Below are 17764 nucleotides of genomic sequence, written 5' to 3'. Positions count from 1 at the left end.
GAATTTGATAATTACGCATATATATACATATTGCTAATGTACAGCTTCACAGCATTGCCCTTTGCTTTATTTGCAGCACGTCTTGCCGCCAGCATGTGTTGAAAAGTCCATTGATGTGCTGTGTTTTGTCATTGTTATTACATTTACAGTAAAAATGACAAAACAAAGCATATTTATAAACTTTCAACAACCATCTATGGGCTAACAAGACTGTGCGGGTAGAGTACATGAACAGCCTGAGCCGTCATGCTACCAGAATCAGTGGTATTGGTATATTTACTGCAACTTATTGGCATTTTGCTGGCAATGGTAATGACAGAAATATGGCATTATGCCGGGCCACAACTGGCCCGGTAATTTCAGCAGGTAAAGGGCCATTAACGGAAAATATATGGAAAACAGTTTTTTTTATATAAAACTAAAAACCTGCAAAATGCTGGCGAAATGCTGGCAAAATGCTGGGTTTTTGATGGCAAGCCATCAATAAGCCATCAAATAAATGATGGGATTTTGCTGGCAAAATTCTGGCAAAATGATGGCAAAATGATGGCAAGCCATCAAAAAGCCATCAAATACATGATGGGTTTTTGCTGGAAAATTGCTGGCAAATTGCTGGCAAAATGATGGCAAGCCATCAAAAAGCCAGCAAATAAATGATGGGTTTTTGCTGGCAAAGTGCTGGCTTGCCAGTGATGGCCCATCAATTTGCCAATGTGCATACGGGTAATATGCCAGCATTGGGCCATCAATGGGCCTTTGATGGCAGTAGTTCTGGCAACTGGCATTGCCATCAAAACGCCAGCAATGGCCCAGTTCTGGCATGTTTATTGGGAACGTTGTATTCTCTGTTGCCTCCTGTATCCGAAAATGTGTTTGATTGAAAAATGGCCTTTACATGAAGAAAATCGTTTTTGTTTATTTGTTGCTTAACGTCCAGCCGACTACGCAGAGCCATATCAGGACGAGGAAGGGGGGGATGAAGGGGGCCACTTGTCAAGCGATTCCTGTTTACAAATGCACTAACCCATTACTTGTGTCCCAGCAGGCTTTAGTAAAACTAAATTAATACCTACTGGAAGATTACCAGTTTCCAGTATGTTAAAATAGGCTTAACCTATCTACTGCTGGACTTACATCAGAACACTAACAGATTAAACTATACATGAATCGCGAGACAAGCGGCAAGAGAAGAGATTTTTGGAAAAAATACAGGTGAATGAGCAAGAAGGCAGAAAAAAGAAAAGAATTCATGAAGAAAAAGAGAGCATGACAGGAAAGAGGAACCAAAAATCTACCTAACAGCAAACTAGAAAGCTCCTGCGGTTCCAAAAACAGGAGGGGCCTTTAATTTCATAACCGCAGTGCCCCACTGCGGGAAAGAAAATCGTTAAATAGCGACTTTCTTTATAGTTGGGAGAAGACACAAATAATGATCCTTCCTTTATTCCTTATCATTTGCTGATTCCAAAAATATATATAGTTTCATGGTGTTTGGCGTTGAAAATATGCTTAAAATGAAGAAATTCCTTGAAAGAAAATTATGCTTCAGGCATGCATTGACTTTAAACTCTGTACAGCCGATCAAGATAAATGAATGTCATATAAGTCTGGAACGCGCAAATGACGTCATATTGAATGGCGAGAGATTATGACATCACCTTGCGACTTTCTTCCCCCGGAACACAGTATAAAGATTTTACTTCAATTTTATTTTTGTCTTCCCATAACCTCTCTCTCTCTCTCTCTCTCTCTCTCTCTCTCTCTCTCTCTCTCTCTCTCTCTCTCTCTCTCTCTCTCTCTCTCTCTCTCTCTCTCTCTCTCTCTCTCTCTCTCTCTCTCTCTCTCTCTCTCTCTCTCTCTCTCTCTCTCTCTCTCTCTCTCTCTCTCTCTCTCTCTCTCTCTCTCCACTCCCCTTCTTTAAATTAATAAAGAAAGCTAGAGAGAACCGGACGTATTTCAGTGCAATCCCTTGACTGAATGGTTAATCACGCCTCGGCGTTCTTGTTTTCTTTTTTCTTTAAATATAAGAAAGAAGAACCTACCATTGCAGGACTGCAAGCTGAAGAGGGAAATGATACCCAAGCTGAAAACAGAACAGTCGGTGTAACAAAATATCTCAATATTATTAAAAGAATCCACAAACTTGTAGGCAACTGAATATCACAGCAAGTTCCAGTGGCTGTTACAGTCTCCCTCTCACACCCTCTGTAACTATCACTCCCAGACCTGGGAACCCCCGTTTTACACTTCAAGTATTCCCAAACAAACGGTGTATTTTCAGACAAATGAGCGTACTCCACACAGCATGTGAACACCCATGATTTAAACATGCTTCACGTGTCCGTTGCACCGTTAATTAAGTTTACCAATACATTTCAGAAAAAAAGCTTCTTTCATAGTTTACTGACAAAAACTGTCATCATGAGTCAAAATACTGGATCGGAGACCATGACTGTTTTTATTAGTTATTATTATGTTATATGAAGTCTTATATCGCGCGCGTATCTCCAGATTCGGACTCAAGGTGCAGGGATCTATTTCGAGATAGTTAGAGATCCTTTTGCGATGAATTGAATACAAAAATAACCAAAATGAAATAAACAATACAAAAGCACTTGGTTTGTCAACGCACAAATCGCCACATCATGTATTAGCAGGAGGATGAGAAGATAAGGAGATAGCAAGTAAAAGATGCATAAAGACATAAGCAGAAAGAAAAAGAAACAAACTCAACATATACCTTTCCTTGCTTGAACTGTCTTGCTACAAGCGTCAGCATGCATCTTGGTATCATGTTCACAGTGCCTGGAAATCCAAACCAACAATGAAATAGTCAATAAGCATCAAAATGGCACTGCAGCATTAACAAAAACAGGCATTTGGCTGTGACCATAGGTTGAATATAACCCTACCCAACACTTTAGAAAGTAATGGTTGGTCCTTCAAGATCCACGCTGGGCGACATTTTCTTCACTGAACTAATAAGAAAGAATCTTGGTTAATTTTCATTTATTTCAAAACATTTGTAAAAAAAATATAAAAATATAAGAGGGCGGTAACATTTGGAACTCCTGTGTGTATGTTTCATCTCCCCCTATATTCAAAGAAACAGGCCTACTCAATAAGACAAGTTGTCACTGGAAGCTGGACACAGGATTACCAACAATGTACAGCAATGCATCGATCACTACACCATGTCCTTTGCTACATGAGCACACACATATTTACCATTTGTACACAACGGGCGAAGTGGCGTAGTGATAAGATGTCGGCCTCCTAATTGGGAGGTCGTGAGTTCGAATCCCGGTCGCTGCCGCCTGGTGGGTTAAGAGTGGAGATTTTTCCGATCTCCCAGGTCAACTTACGTGCAGACTTAACCCCCTTTGTGTGTACATGCAAGCACAAGACCAAGTGCGCACGGAAAAGATCCTGTAATCCATGTCGGAGTTCAGTGGGTTATGGAAACACGAAACTACCCAGCATGCCTACCCAACGAAAGCTGAGTGAAGCTGACTATGGGCAAACGAACTCACACGTCACCAGAATTTCTGGAACGCTGAAGAAGAAAAAGTAACACAACAAACCCATGCTTACTGATGAAGAATCCAGGATTGGCATCCACCCTTCTGTTGGCAGGCAGCTTGAGGACAAAGGAATGGAAGATGGCGGCCACAAACAGCAACAACTGGAATGCATTCACCAGCATTCTCTCTCTGCTGTTGATCTGGTCAGACAATTAAGGACAAAAGTAATGATCAGGTTCTGCACACAATGAATTTCAACAACCCGCTCTCCCTTCTCTGAGCTCTTATTTAATGTTTACCTTTTTCGCACATGTATGTGGAGGATTTCTACCTTTTTCGCACATGTATGTGGAGGATTTCTACCTTTTTTGCACATGTATGTGGATGATTTCTACCTTTTTCGCACATGTATGTGGAGGATTTCTACCTTTTTCGCACATGTATGTGGAGGATTTCTACCTTTTTCGCACATGTATGTGGAGGATTTCTACCTTTTTCGCACATGTATGTAGATGATTTCTACCTTTTTCGCACATGTATGTGGAGGATTTCTACCTTTTTCGCACATGTATTAGATGATTTCTACCTTTTTCACACATGTATGTGGAGGATTTCTACCTTTTTCACACATGTATGTGGAGGATTTCTACCTTTTTCACACATGTATGTAGATGATTTCTACCTTTTTCGCACATGTATGTGGAGGATTTCTACCTTTTTCCCACATGTATGTTGAGGATTTCTACCTTTTTCGCACATGTATGTAGATGATTTCTACCTTTTTCGCACATGTATGTGGAGGATTTCTACCTTTTTCGCACATGTATGTAGATGATTCCGACCTTTTTCGCACATGTCTGTAGATGATTTCTACCTTTTTCGCACATGTATGTAGAGGATTTCTACCTTTTTCGCACATGTCTGTAGATGATTTCTACCTTTTTCGCACATGTCTGTAGATGATTTCTACCTTTTTCGCACATGTATGTAGATGATTTCTACCTTTTTCGCACATGTCTGTAGATGATTTTGACCTTTTTCGCACATGTATGTAGATGATTTCTACCTTTTTCGCACATGTATGTAGATGATTTCTACCTTTTTTGCACATGTCTGTAGATGATTTCGACCTTTTTCGCACATGTATGTGGAGGATTTCTACCTTTTTTGCACATGTCTGTAGATGATTTCGACCTTTTTCGCACATGTATGTGAAGGATTTCTACCTTTTTCGCACATGTATGTGAATATCTCATTTTCATTTTATTCCATGACAACTGGAGATGCCTCCCTAAAGAATATATTCTGACTTTTTTTTTTATTGGGAAGAATTAAACTACCTAGATTTATTTAATGTTAACATGCTAAGAAAGCCATGTCAGCTATTATCGTATGCAGCTGACAATGAATGACAATGATGAGAAAAATTTGATAAAATTGAGCAGGTAAGCAAAATTTCTACACAAATAAGTTAAATGAGGTCTCAGACTGAAGACACACGGAATGTTTTTGCAACGTATTAGCCTCATCTGCGACAAAAAATAAGCTAGGATCAAAAACGCATGCAATACATGTACAGTATGCTCACCACAGGGTCAAAGTAGATGGCATGGCACCTGATCTTCATACATCTGAAATTGTCACATTAATAACTTACAATTCAGATGTTCATGATCATCATGTAGCACACACATTCATGTACATACACAATTTGATTATAAAAACAAAGTGGATAATGAAGACAAAGGGACTAAATTGGTGACCACACAGAAATTACAAATGAAACCATTTCTGAAATCTGATTAAGTTATGACACATGATATTTCCGTTCGTCGTCGTCCTGGAATTTTGTCGTCACTCGATTCTTGGCGAATTTGATATTTTTGTGATTCAGACTAAGTAAATCATTCTCAATGAGAAATATCTAAAATATGCTGGACAATACATGATATAACATTCTTTTATCTTTCTATCCATACCCGGTACAAATATAAACACTATTTCTTAATAAAAATGATTAGTTTTGGCCTTCTGCTAAAAAGCTGTCTGAAAGAAGTTACGCCAAAATGACGTTGATTTTTTGAAATGTTACTTACCTCACCAGCTTGCTTCTCAAGGTTTGCCCAGCCTTGTTGCTTGTGTCAAAGGTTGCTGGATCAGTTATACCTAGCAGGACAACAAACAAAACAATACATGAAGTAAAATCTTGTCGCCATTAAACTAATCAGGGTTCCACACAACCCCAAAAGTCAAGGGTATTCATACCCTTTCAGGAAAAAAGTAAAGGGTTTTTATACCCCTTCCAGATTTTTCACAGGGTATGAGTGACAATCGGTGTATCCATGAAATGTCATTTTTTTGTTCTTTCGTTTTGCGAGGCATTTTTTTGAGCAGGCGACAGCACCGGATAGACTAAAGCGAACAGTGCCATCGAGATGATCAGTTTAAAGATATCGCGCAGTTTGAGGACAAGGGAGGCAACCTCTGCTTCACGGCGTGCCAGTGTCGACAGAGGAGTGGCACGAACACGGCATGTACTTTAGTGGTCTCAGTAGAGCAGGCGGCCTGCGTGCTGTTGCTTGTAAACTAGCAAAGGCTACACCCTTTCAGCGTTTGACTCGTACGGTTTTTTTACCTATTTGGAAGAAAACAGTTACGTATTTATACCTCTTCAGAGAGCATCTCGTACGTGATTTGGAGGGTCAAAGGGTATTATACCCTTAATTCTACGTGATGTGGAACCCTGCTAATTCTGTAATCAGATTATTTTTTATTGTCCTCAAGTATGACACTATATCAGGCAGTGATTTTCTTCTGCAACAGATTGCACAGGGGAACCCCCCTTTTAAGACTTCTCAAAATCTGAGAAAACTAGGTCATAACAAGTCGCGTAAGGCGAAATTATAACATTTAGTCAAGCTGTCGAACTCACAGAATGAAACTGAACGCACTGCATTTTTTCAGCAAGACCGTATACTCGTAGCATCGTCAGTCCACCGCTCGTGGCAAAGGCAGTGAAACGCTCGTGGCAAAGGCAGTGAAATTGACAAGAAGAGCGGGGTAGTAGTTGCGATGTGCTGCATAGCACGCTTTTCTGTACCTCTCTTCGTTTTAACTTTCTGAGCGTGTTTTTAATCCAAACATATCATATGTTTTTGGAATCAGGAATTGACAAGCAACAAGATGAAATTGTTTTTAAATCGATTTCGTAAATTTTATTTTAATCATAATTTTTATATTTTTAATTTTCAGAGCTTGTTTTTAATCCGAATATAACATATGTATATGTTTTTGGAATCAGAAAATGATGAAGAATAAGATGAATGTAATTTTGGATCGTTTTATAAAAAAATAATTTTAATTACAATTTTCAGATTTTTAATGACCAAAGTCATTAATCAATTTTTCAGCCTCCAAGCTGAAATGCAATACCAAAGTCCAGCCTTCGTCGAAGAATGTTTTGCCAAAATTTCAATCCATTTTATTAAAAAATGAGGGTGTGACAGTGCCGCCTCAACTTTTACAAAAAGCCGGATATGACGTCATCAAAAGTATTTATCGAAAAAAAGAAAAAAAAACGTCCGGGGATATCATTCCCAGGAACTCTCATGTCAAATTTCATAAAGATCGGTCCAGTAGTTTGGTCTGAATCGCTCTACACACACACACGCACAGACAGACAGACAGACAGACAGACACACACACACACATACACCACACCCTCGTCTCGATTCCCACCTCTACGTTAAAACATTTAGTCAAAACTTGACTAAATGTAAAAAGGAGGGAGTCTTAATGAAAATGGGGGTACATTTACAAAGGTTATGAACAGAAAATCTTAGAAAACAGGGTCTTAAAAAGGGGGAGTCTTAAATTCGGGGGTCTTAAAAGGGGGTGTCCACTGTGCAGCACAGAGAAAACAGACTACAGTGGAACCCCCCTTTTAAGACCTCCACAAATCTGAGAAAATCAGGTCTTACAAAGGAGGGAGTCTTAAAATGGAGGGTAAATTCACAGACATTATTAACACTTAGCATAAGAAAAGAACAGGGCTGTACCATAGAGGCCGCCACACCGCCGGTTCAAATTGCGTCCGGCGACTTCAAAATTCCTCTCAAATCGCCCGCCGGGCGGGTTCAAATTTCGCTGAAGCACAAAGTCGTTAGGCAATGCAGTCAATCGGAAGGGCCCGCGAACAAAGATCTCTCGCTCTGGCTCTCTGGCGGGCGATCTCAAAATCTGTCACTTCTCTACTGCCCACTCAACCCACCCCCCCTTCCCCACTTTTAGAACTCAGGACTGCCACCAATCAAGCTCAGACACATTGGCTAGACAGCTACCCCCTCCGCCTCACTTGACCGTGTCCTCGCTGTTCACTTAACCTCACCCCTTCTCTTATTGTTCTTCGCTGGCCAGTCCTTGAGAGACTTTAACATGTTGTGAAAGAACTTTCTTTCTTTCTTTATTTGGTGTTTAACGTCGTTTTCAACCACGAAGGTTATATCGCGACGGGGAAAGGGGGGGAGATGGGATAGAGCCACTTGTCAATTGTTTCTTGTTCACAAAAGCACTAATCAAAAATTTGCTCCAGGGGCTTGCAACGTAGTACAATGTATTACCTTACTGGGAGAATGCAAGTTTCCAGTACAAAGGACTTAACATTTCTTACATACTGCTTGACTAAAATCTTTACAAAAATTGACTATATTCTATACAAGAAACACTTAACAAGGGTAAAAAGAGAAACAGAATCCGTTAGTCGCCTCTTACGACATGCTGGGGAGCATTGGGTAAATTCTTCCCTCTAACCCGCGGGGGGTTGTGAAAGAACGAGTTTCCTCTCAGGTAAATCTCCGTCATTGACCCGGGTAAGAAGGTCAGTGTCTCTAAACTGGTACAGGCAGCTGGTCTCAGATTGCAAGTACTGGTCATTGACCCAGGTCTCAAAGACAACCACCTATTACAATGCATCTGCTTTTGATCTGACCGCACATCCAGAGCAAAAATATTTCCCCTCTGTATTTTTCCTTTCATGTGCCAGCTATGTACCACTGATCCAGTTTCTGTGAAATGTACAGGTCATTGACCGCAGGGATACTCATGGAGATGGTTTTCTAAAATATGTTAACACCAGCTTTGCTGACTAACCTAGTACTAGTAGTGACAGTACTACTGCTGCCAACTATTTCCCTTTAAGTTTAACTAAGCAAGTAAAAAAAACGATCCAATATATGTGATAAAGAAGAAAAGACAGGGCTTCAACAATAGGACAAGGGAAGCAACTCTGTGACAGGGTGTGAAGTTGTTTTGATTTCTTGTTTCTTTGTGGCGGCTTTTATTTTTAATTCTTTATTAAAACAAGGTTAATTATCATTATATTAAAACATAAAATTTTTGTCATCAAGTCTTGTGTGTGTTTGTGTAGTTATGAGTAGTGAAAATCCACATTTGCATTATAAGTATAGATGTACGTCTTTTGTGTCCAGGCTGGTTGGGGGCCGGTTGGGATTTTGGCGGGCCAGTTCAATTTTTGACTTACCGGTAGTAAAAAAAAGTTAAGGTACACCCCTAAAGCAAGGTCTTAAAAGGGAGTGGATCTTCAATCCGGGGGTCTTAAAAGGGGGGGGGGGGGGGGGGGGGTTTACACTATATACACAGAAGATGTTTTATCATGCAACATAACTCACTCAGTCCAGAGTATCTGGAATAGTCCACCGACACCTCCAGAGAGCTAGTGTTGATCAAGAGGCCACACCAAGGAAGAGGATCTAAAAACATGAACGCCAACATGTCACATCTATCACATCAAGGACACAGCATCAACAAAACACTGTCAAAAAAGATGAAAAACATGTAGCTATTTACAACAACAAAAACACAAACACACAAAACCAAGGCGATTCACACCTGAAAATCATGAAAGAGCTTTGGTTTAGCATCAAAACAAAAATAAAACATAACAGCAATCAGTTTAGGTAAATTCTTCATCAAGTTTTTGTCAGACAGTCACTGACTTCACCAGGATGGTGAGGATAAGTGCTCTGGTTTGTTTACTTTTGTTCCCAACCTTATTACACCACACACCAACTTAAAAAATCATGCATGCAACTTGAGTCAAAACCAGAGGGTATGCTTCACAACCATTTTCATTGCAAGTGAAAACATACCAAGTTGGACAATGGATTTTGTACACAATCAAAGCATTGACAAATATGTGCGAGAATCTTACTTACTTTGTCTTGACCATATTTAGCACAATGGAGTCTTACAAGATTTCATTAAAGTTACTAGACCTGTCAATTCCAGGTGCACGTAGCCCCAAGGGCTTTCAGTCATGCCTCAGGCAGCTATCCGTTTGAAAAAAATACCAAGTTTCATTGATTTTCATGCAAAGAGTCAGAAACTGCAATTTTTTTATGAATTAATTTTGGACTGCCACTGGGGCAGGTCTTAGTTGCCCTCGGCCAGGCTCACATCAAGTCCCGCACGTGACCTAGTTACGTCAAAAGCGTACATGGAAGTCTATAAGTCTCGGCGAGAGGGAGAATTCTTTCTCTTTTGAGTACTTTACGTGTGTGATGGCGTAAGAACATTGTAAAAGATGGTATATGGGTCCATTGTGGCATACCGCACACAACCTTTAGCCTCAGAACGTGTTCACCGGAAATGTTAATTACTATTTGGTGGGAGATGCGAACTGACAAACCGCATGAAGTTTCGTTTGGCTGGCAACACTAAAGGTATGTGTAGGCATCTGCGAGATAGTTGTGGGAAGCTCCAGGCTGTTAATATCGTAATCTGCGACAAAATGGCAAATCTTTGTTCTCGATGCTGTGAGTAAGGCACTGCATCTTTAAACTTTGCTGTATGCTTTTGACATTTAGATTATGAAGTGAGAAATTAATTATTTACCCCCTGGCTGTGTATGCTTTGTGGAGGCAACAGATGGAAGCTGAACAGGAAAGCTGGTCATCATCTTCTCAGCGTTACAGAAGCAGTTGTAGTCAGGAAAACCTGGAATGAAAGGGACAGAACATTGCATTGACAATACGCACAAAACAATCTTGTCTGGAGGAAGCCTAGACAGAAAACCAAAGTATGCAAAACTAGCAGACTAGCAGGTACAAAAATAGGTCAATTTGGATCTCATATAGGGCTTAAATTGCAATGAAAGAGTTCAAAAATAAAATAAATAAAAGCGCGCCAACTGTCCAGACTGAAGGTTTACACTAACCGGAGACTTTCTGAATCACTGATACAGTAAAATAAACAATCAGCTATACAAAATAGGAAGAAGAATTGACTCAAAGGGAGTTTTCCTAATATCTATTTTGGTCTTTTGTGCGTTGAATTTCATGTACTGAATTTTTTTCCTTTTTCTTTTGAAAGACAAAAAGTCCAGTTAGGTTCAATTCAACCAACACCTCATTTCTAATTTGACAGCTTCTTTAGTAAACTGCATCGCACCACTACCTTTCGCCATGGTTTCCACAAAGTGTTGAGCATGGCTTCTGTCAGGTGTGACGAACAGGTAGTCATCCATCCACCTAATGAGCAGCTCATCACTGAGCACGGTCAGGTGAGTGGCCTCCAGGTGAGACAGGTACAAGTTAGCAAGTAAAGTGGATACCACAGACCCTTGGCTGATTCCCTGGCCTTGCAGGTAGTGTCTCTGGCCCACCTGGTGGTAAAGACAGGTAACACAAATACAGGTGAGACAGGTACAAGTTAGCCAGAAGTGTGGACACTACTGATCCTTGGCTGACCCCCTGGCTTTGCAGGTAGTGTCTCTGGCCCACCTGGTGGTAAAGACAGGTAACACAATACAGGTGAGACAGGTACAGGTTGGCCAGAAGAGTGGACACTACTGATCCTTGGCTGACCCCCTGGCTTTGCAGGTAGTGTCTCTGGCCCACATGGTGGTACGAACAGGTAACAACATACAGGTGAGACAGGACTCTTATAGTTGTCTCCCTTGTAGTACTGTTTTTCGCCAGAAAGGTGCAAGAATACTGCTGCTACAGGTACAACAGACAGGCCAACAGAGCAGAAACCGAAGAACCTTGACTAGCATGTTAGTCTTATACTGTTATAGTAGAACTGTAGTAAAACATGAATAGCAAAGAAGAAACCACAAAATCTTAAATGACTATGCATTAGATAACCTTAAAACAAAGATAAAAGAAAGACACAGGCGAGACAGCGAGAGTCAAAGAGATTTCTGAGAAGCCCTCACACTTCATATTTGCCACTCTTATTTCTTTGCTTATTTGTGTAAATAACAAACAAAAAAGAGTTCCCACCTTGATGATGTTTCGGAACAGATGTGATGACAAGACATTCAGCAAAGATGCTGTTGTCTCCTGCATGCAGAGTGCCTATAAACACATTTTTGCTGTTGTTAATTTCTAGAAAATACCTCCAGATACAATTCACAAGTACGTATTCAATATATCAATGATTATTATCATATATTCAATGTCTAACACATACACACGAGCTCTAGCTCTCTCGTTCACTCCCATCCTACACAAACATCAGTCAACGAAAGACCCCCACAAAAACCTACACCCTCATCTGATCCACCAAACTGTCAGTGAACTTGCCATCAATACTTTTTACTTCTTACGTTAATACTCTTCTGAGTCCACACAATACAACACACACACACACACACACAAACACAAGCTCTCTCTCTCTCTCTCTCTTGCTCTTTTTCACTTTCTGCTTCCTGTATCCTACACAAACATCAGTCAACAAAAGACATCCCACAAAAGGCTACCTCCTTACTTGATCCACTTGATCAAATTGATTTCTGTTAACTTGCCCTCAATACGCTGCAGACGAGCAAGACACATACAGTCCACACAACACAACACAACACCCACACACCCTGTCTCTCCCACCCACCCTCCTTCTCTCTCTTTCTTGCTCTCTCTTTCTATCACAAGTTCTCTCCTTCTCTTTCACTACAATCTTCCCACATCCGACATAAACATCAGTCAACAAAAATCCATACGAAAAGCCTTCTCTCATACCTGATCAACCAATACGATGTCAGTGAACTTGCCATCCTTGCTCTGCTGTCGTGCAAAGCTGGTGAAGTCGGGCTCAAAGTGAGTGAGACGCTTGGTGTCTGTGTGAAACACCCGCTTCACGTTCTGTCCCATCAGTCGAATGCTAGCGTATTTTCTTGTATTGTACGTCTGTTCTCCATCCTGTTGAAGCACAACGTGTTTGAGATGTCAGCAGAGACAATGATACAGTGGAACCCCTCTTTTAAGACGGTCTCAAGAAATATTTTTAAAAAAAAATCAAAAATTAGGTCGGAAAGAGAGGGAGTCTTAAAATGGAGGTAAAATGAGAGATGTTATGAACAGAACATTTAAAAATCTTGGGTCTTTAAAGGGGTTAGTCTTAAAACCTGTTTTGGTTGAGTGAGTTTCACTTGCGGTCACGGGAGGCCATCGCCAGTGAATTGTGGCTCTGATGTGCACATTTTCGAAAAAATAAAGCATCATATCGAGCAAACACTGGAAAACATACACATCAGAGTCAGGGATTGACGTGTTATTGTAACTGGATATTATTGCACGCTGTACACTAGAGCGAAGCGGAACTCTTCGGGAACGCTTGGAAACCCTGACAGAGTTATTTTTGAACATCATCTATTGAGACACTGCAGTTAACAAAGAATCCCCTCCCCAAAACAAAACAAAACAAAAAATCAACCCCCCCCCCCCCCCCCCCCCCTCTATGCAGAGTGCCTGACCTTGGTAAAGATGTCCCTGACAAAGGAGAAGAGCAGCTGTTGATGTATGGAGTCAAAACACTTGCTGACGTCCGTCTTCACAAAGTAGAGACACCTGTGCAGTCAGAAATTCAAACTATACACTCTTTAACAATAACACACACACACACGCACGCACACACACACACACACACACAAAGCAGTTATGCATGTACGCACACAAACATATATTTTCACACACACACACACACACACACACACACACACACACAACATTAAGATGAAACATAAATAAACAAAACAGAAAACCAGCTTTCAACAGAAAAGTCAAGTGAATTTGCTCACTAAACCTGATAAAGCTATTCATGAAAACACTTCCTGGAAAAGTATATAAAGCTGGAAAGATTGTGTTTGGTACTTGAATACAGGGGAACCTCACCCCCCCCCCCCCCCCCCCCTTTTTTTTAAGAGCCCCCTTTTTAAGACGTTGCTTTTTCATGTTTTCTGTTCATAACCTCTGCAAACTCACCTCTATTTATTTTTTTCACGTATGACTATTTTTTGTCCTTTTGTATAATGTAAAAGTTTTTTCTGAACTGCATGTAAATGAGAGAGTATGTGTGCAAACAGAAACTACAGTTACCATGTTTGTTATCTTGTGTTTTATTAATTGAATAAAAAAATAAAAAAAAAATAAAAAAAAGAACAATAGAAGGAAAACTACACTTTTGTGTGTGCAGCTTATTGCGTTTCAAACTGGAGAAATTCATTGTTATTAAAATTCTCTCGGAAGAGAAAAAAAAAAAAAAAAAAAAAAAAAAAGACCCCCTTCCTTTTTAATTCTGACCTGATTTTCTCAGATTTTGGAGGTCCTTAGCTAAAAATGAACTAACAGCCAAGATCAGTACCTGTCATCATGACGAGATGCTCTGTTTTCCTTGAACTGTTTCAACTTCATGTACGCATCCTCGATGCCAAACACAGAGCAGTCTGGTACTTTATTCTCAAAAACCTGCACAGTTGCAAAATTAAAAGTCAGACAGAAAAAAAGAGTGGAGAAATATTGATGCAAGTTTTCTGGTACTAAATGAGTAGGTGTATACAGATCTGTATCACACAACATACTGACTCTGACTAACATGATTTTGCATTTCTACAAGTTTCAAAATGCTAAACGTCCTGAATGTTTTTAGTTTGTGTGACCTTTCAAGCATCAGCTTACAGATATGCAAGCACTAATGAGCAAATACAAAAAACTAATGAACTCACCATTTCATATTTTAAAACATCAAACAGCTTCATCAGTTGTCTGTTGATGGTGATGGATCTTTTCTGAAAAATAAAAACTCAGTAACAGCAGAACACAGAATACGCAAATGTAAAACGAATAGCATTATAAATAAATATTTTAATAAAAGACATGAGGTGCGGAACGCTTGCATTTCAAGTTTACACTAAAGCAACAAACCAAGACCATAAAAGGGAACTGTATACATAAATGCATTGATAACTAAAATTTAAACGATTTTTGTGTAGCTAACACGCCCAGAAAACCAACATAAAACTGTGCCAAAAAAAGCCAACACTATAAATCTGTGATTAAGAGGGATTTTCAGAAAGCCATATATTAGGGCAAAGAGGGGAGAATACACTTGAAAGAATGAGCCAGACAAACGTCTCCAACACTTTGTCAGGAACATTCTGAATAAAACTCAAGAGTGAAAATGATTGTCCTCATCACGAAAAAGAAAATGTAAGTGCTTACATTTAACCCTCATTTTAAAGGATGACCCATTACAATACAGTGGAACCCCCCTTTTAAGACCTACAAAAATATGAAAAAATCAGGTCTTAAAAAGGAGGGAGTCTTAGAATGGGGGTAAATTTGCAGAGGTTATGAACAGAAAGTCTGAGAAAAAAAAGGGTCTAAAAGGGAGGGGGTTCCACTGTACCTGCATCCGGTGCAATGGTGCATTTGGATCTTGCTTGCAGCTCATGTTGACGATAGGTCGAAGAGACTGAGACTTGGGCAGAAAGCGCAATGCTGACACTCCTAGACACTGGCCTGATGCCAGCAGTTGATTCACCTTTGTCTGTGAACAGTGCACAATCATCAATATTGTGTCATTTTAGTGTCTCAATCTTCCATCCTAGCACACAGAAACAGATTCACCTTTGTCTGTGAACAGTGCACAAACATCAATATTGTGTCAGTTTAGTGTCTCAATCTTCCATCCTTGCACACAGATACCTTTGTCTGTGAACAGTGCACAAACATCAATATTGTGTCAGTTTAGTGTCTCAATCTTCCATCCTTGCACACAGATACCTTTGTCTGTGAACAGTGCACAAACATCAATATTGTGTCAGTTTAGTGTCTCAATCTTCCATCCTTGCACACAGAAACAGATTTACCTTTGTCTGTGAACAGTGCACAAACATCAATATTGTGTCAGTTTAGTGTCTCAATCTTCCATCCTTGCACACAGATACCTTTGTCTGTGAACAGTGCACAAACATCAATATTGTGTCAGTTTAGTGTCTCAATCGTCCATCCTTGCACACAGATACCTTTGTCTGTGAACAGTGCACAAACATCAATATTGTGTCAGTTTAGTGTCTCAATCTTCCATCCTTGCACACAGATACCTTTGTCTGTGAACAGTGCACAAACATCAATATTGTGTCAGTTTAGTGTCTCAATCTTCCATCCTTGCACACAGATACCTTTGTCTGTGAACAGTGCACAAACATCAATATTGTGTCAGTTTAGTGTCTCAATCTTCCATCCTTGCACACAGAAACAGATTTACCTTTGTATGTGAACAGTGCACAAACATCAATATTGTGAGTTTATTGTCTTAATCGTCCATTCTTGTATATGAAAACAGACCAACTAACTGGAAAAAATAATAAAGTTGCAAGAAAATCCTAAGACTTATAGTGTGGATCAACAGATCAAAACTTTATGCACATCTTCCCATGAAGCGAGCTTTGAGATGTGCTTAGGCATGACAGAAGTAGTGGCAGATGAGAGCTTATCTCAGATAGATCACACCATATGACATGTTTCTTCATCAACTGTGTGTATTAATGATGCAAGTAGTCAGGAAATCAGCAACACAATAATATGATGAACATGTGCAATACAATTTTAATGAGTTCTGTGACGGCCTATTCTCTGAGGAAAGAAAAGCCATGTCAAAAAGCAGAAATAAAGTAATCACCCGAGATATGCCTTGTAATGTACAGGTAGTCGCTTTCCTGAAATCTGAAACACACATGAAGAAACACACCCCTGTTCCAATTCAATGAATAACACATAAGTTTTAAAACCATATAAACTAATTCTCTACCAAATTAAGATTGAAAAATAAGAATTCTATTGCTGCTATGAATAAGAAATACAACAAATCTAACCCAAAACCAACAGAAATTCATACAACACATCCTTGGTAGTAAATGTATGATAATGATGATGATGATGATGATGATGATGATGATGAGTGATGATGATAATGATAAGGAAGTGGAGGAGGAGGAGGACTATGTATATAAGAATTATCATTCTTGCTTGAATCTTTACTCCAGTTACAACTACTTCTTAGTAACCAGGCAATCTATGCAAGGAAGAATGAGTTTCAAGGAAATAAATAATGCGGGGGGTCCAGGGGGCCGCAGAGCCCCTGATGGGGATGGGGGGCGATGCCCCCATAAGCTGAAACTTTTTGGCCTTGAAAATATGAATTTAACCCCCTCTATGAAAAAAAAAATTGTGAGTGTAAAGAAAAACACTATTTTGTCCCTCTCACTTGGGAATAAAAAAAATAAATAAAAAAAAGAGATTTGGATTGCCTAAATAACGCATAATATCCCCTTACAAGGCCACATCATACTGATACAGTTGGTAATGAGGCTGTGAATGCAGATTTCTCAGTACTGTACCATTCATTGCTCTCATCTGGAGCCTGAGCCATGTCTTCTTCCTGTAGTACAACACTCTGGTTCTGAGGGCGCTGGTGTCCGTCAGATAGAAAAAGGCCTGGGAAACAGAAATCAACAGCAGCGGCATTTACACTCTTAACTCACTCGATCATGATGCACAGATAGAGGAATAAAGCCGATTTACACTCTTAACTCACTCGATCATGATGCACAGATAGAGGAATAAAGCCGATTTACACTCTTAACTCACTCGAACATGATGCACAGATAGAGGAATAAAGCCGATTTACACTGATGTAAATGTCATCAGATCTCTACTAACAAAAGAAAACTTTGAAACACCACTTCCCGTCATTACATCCATACCAAATTCCCACAAAATTCTTGTTTCTTGGTGTGTTTTTGAAAATATAATACTACATGTATTATTCATAACATCATAATTTGTGTTTGATGACAGCTTACAGTTTCAATGCTTTGTTCTGAAGATGTAGTCAATTTTCAAGGGCTTTATTATCACATTTAACAAACACACATCTACTTA

General features: G+C 39.7%; 1 protein-coding gene across 1 annotated transcript in view; it reads right to left on the bottom strand.

Moving 5' to 3' along the window:
* LOC138982206 (uncharacterized) overlaps window positions 1–17764 on the bottom strand; it is a 36945-nt gene that overhangs the window by 5354 nt on the left and 13827 nt on the right. Inside the window, exons 11-26 of the mRNA XM_070355429.1 lie at window positions 17221–17317; window positions 16503–16546; window positions 15228–15368; window positions 14545–14607; window positions 14184–14287; window positions 13297–13390; window positions 12563–12742; window positions 11828–11902; window positions 10998–11205; window positions 10437–10538; window positions 9212–9292; window positions 5621–5690; window positions 5113–5155; window positions 3595–3724; window positions 2741–2805; window positions 2043–2083 (exon numbers count right to left, since the gene is read on the bottom strand). Of these exons, the coding sequence (XP_070211530.1) occupies window positions 2043–2083; window positions 2741–2805; window positions 3595–3724; window positions 5113–5155; window positions 5621–5690; window positions 9212–9292; window positions 10437–10538; window positions 10998–11205; window positions 11828–11902; window positions 12563–12742; window positions 13297–13390; window positions 14184–14287; window positions 14545–14607; window positions 15228–15368; window positions 16503–16546; window positions 17221–17317 (1538 nt within the window). The remainder of the gene's footprint in view (window positions 1–2042; window positions 2084–2740; window positions 2806–3594; window positions 3725–5112; window positions 5156–5620; window positions 5691–9211; window positions 9293–10436; window positions 10539–10997; window positions 11206–11827; window positions 11903–12562; window positions 12743–13296; window positions 13391–14183; window positions 14288–14544; window positions 14608–15227; window positions 15369–16502; window positions 16547–17220; window positions 17318–17764) is intronic.

This window comes from Littorina saxatilis, linkage group LG12 (assembly GCF_037325665.1).
Source record: "Littorina saxatilis isolate snail1 linkage group LG12, US_GU_Lsax_2.0, whole genome shotgun sequence".
NCBI classification, from domain to species: Eukaryota; Metazoa; Mollusca; class Gastropoda; order Littorinimorpha; family Littorinidae; genus Littorina; species Littorina saxatilis.
The sequence above is the reverse complement of the archived record's forward strand: the minus strand, read 5'-3'. Positions and strand labels throughout refer to the sequence as shown.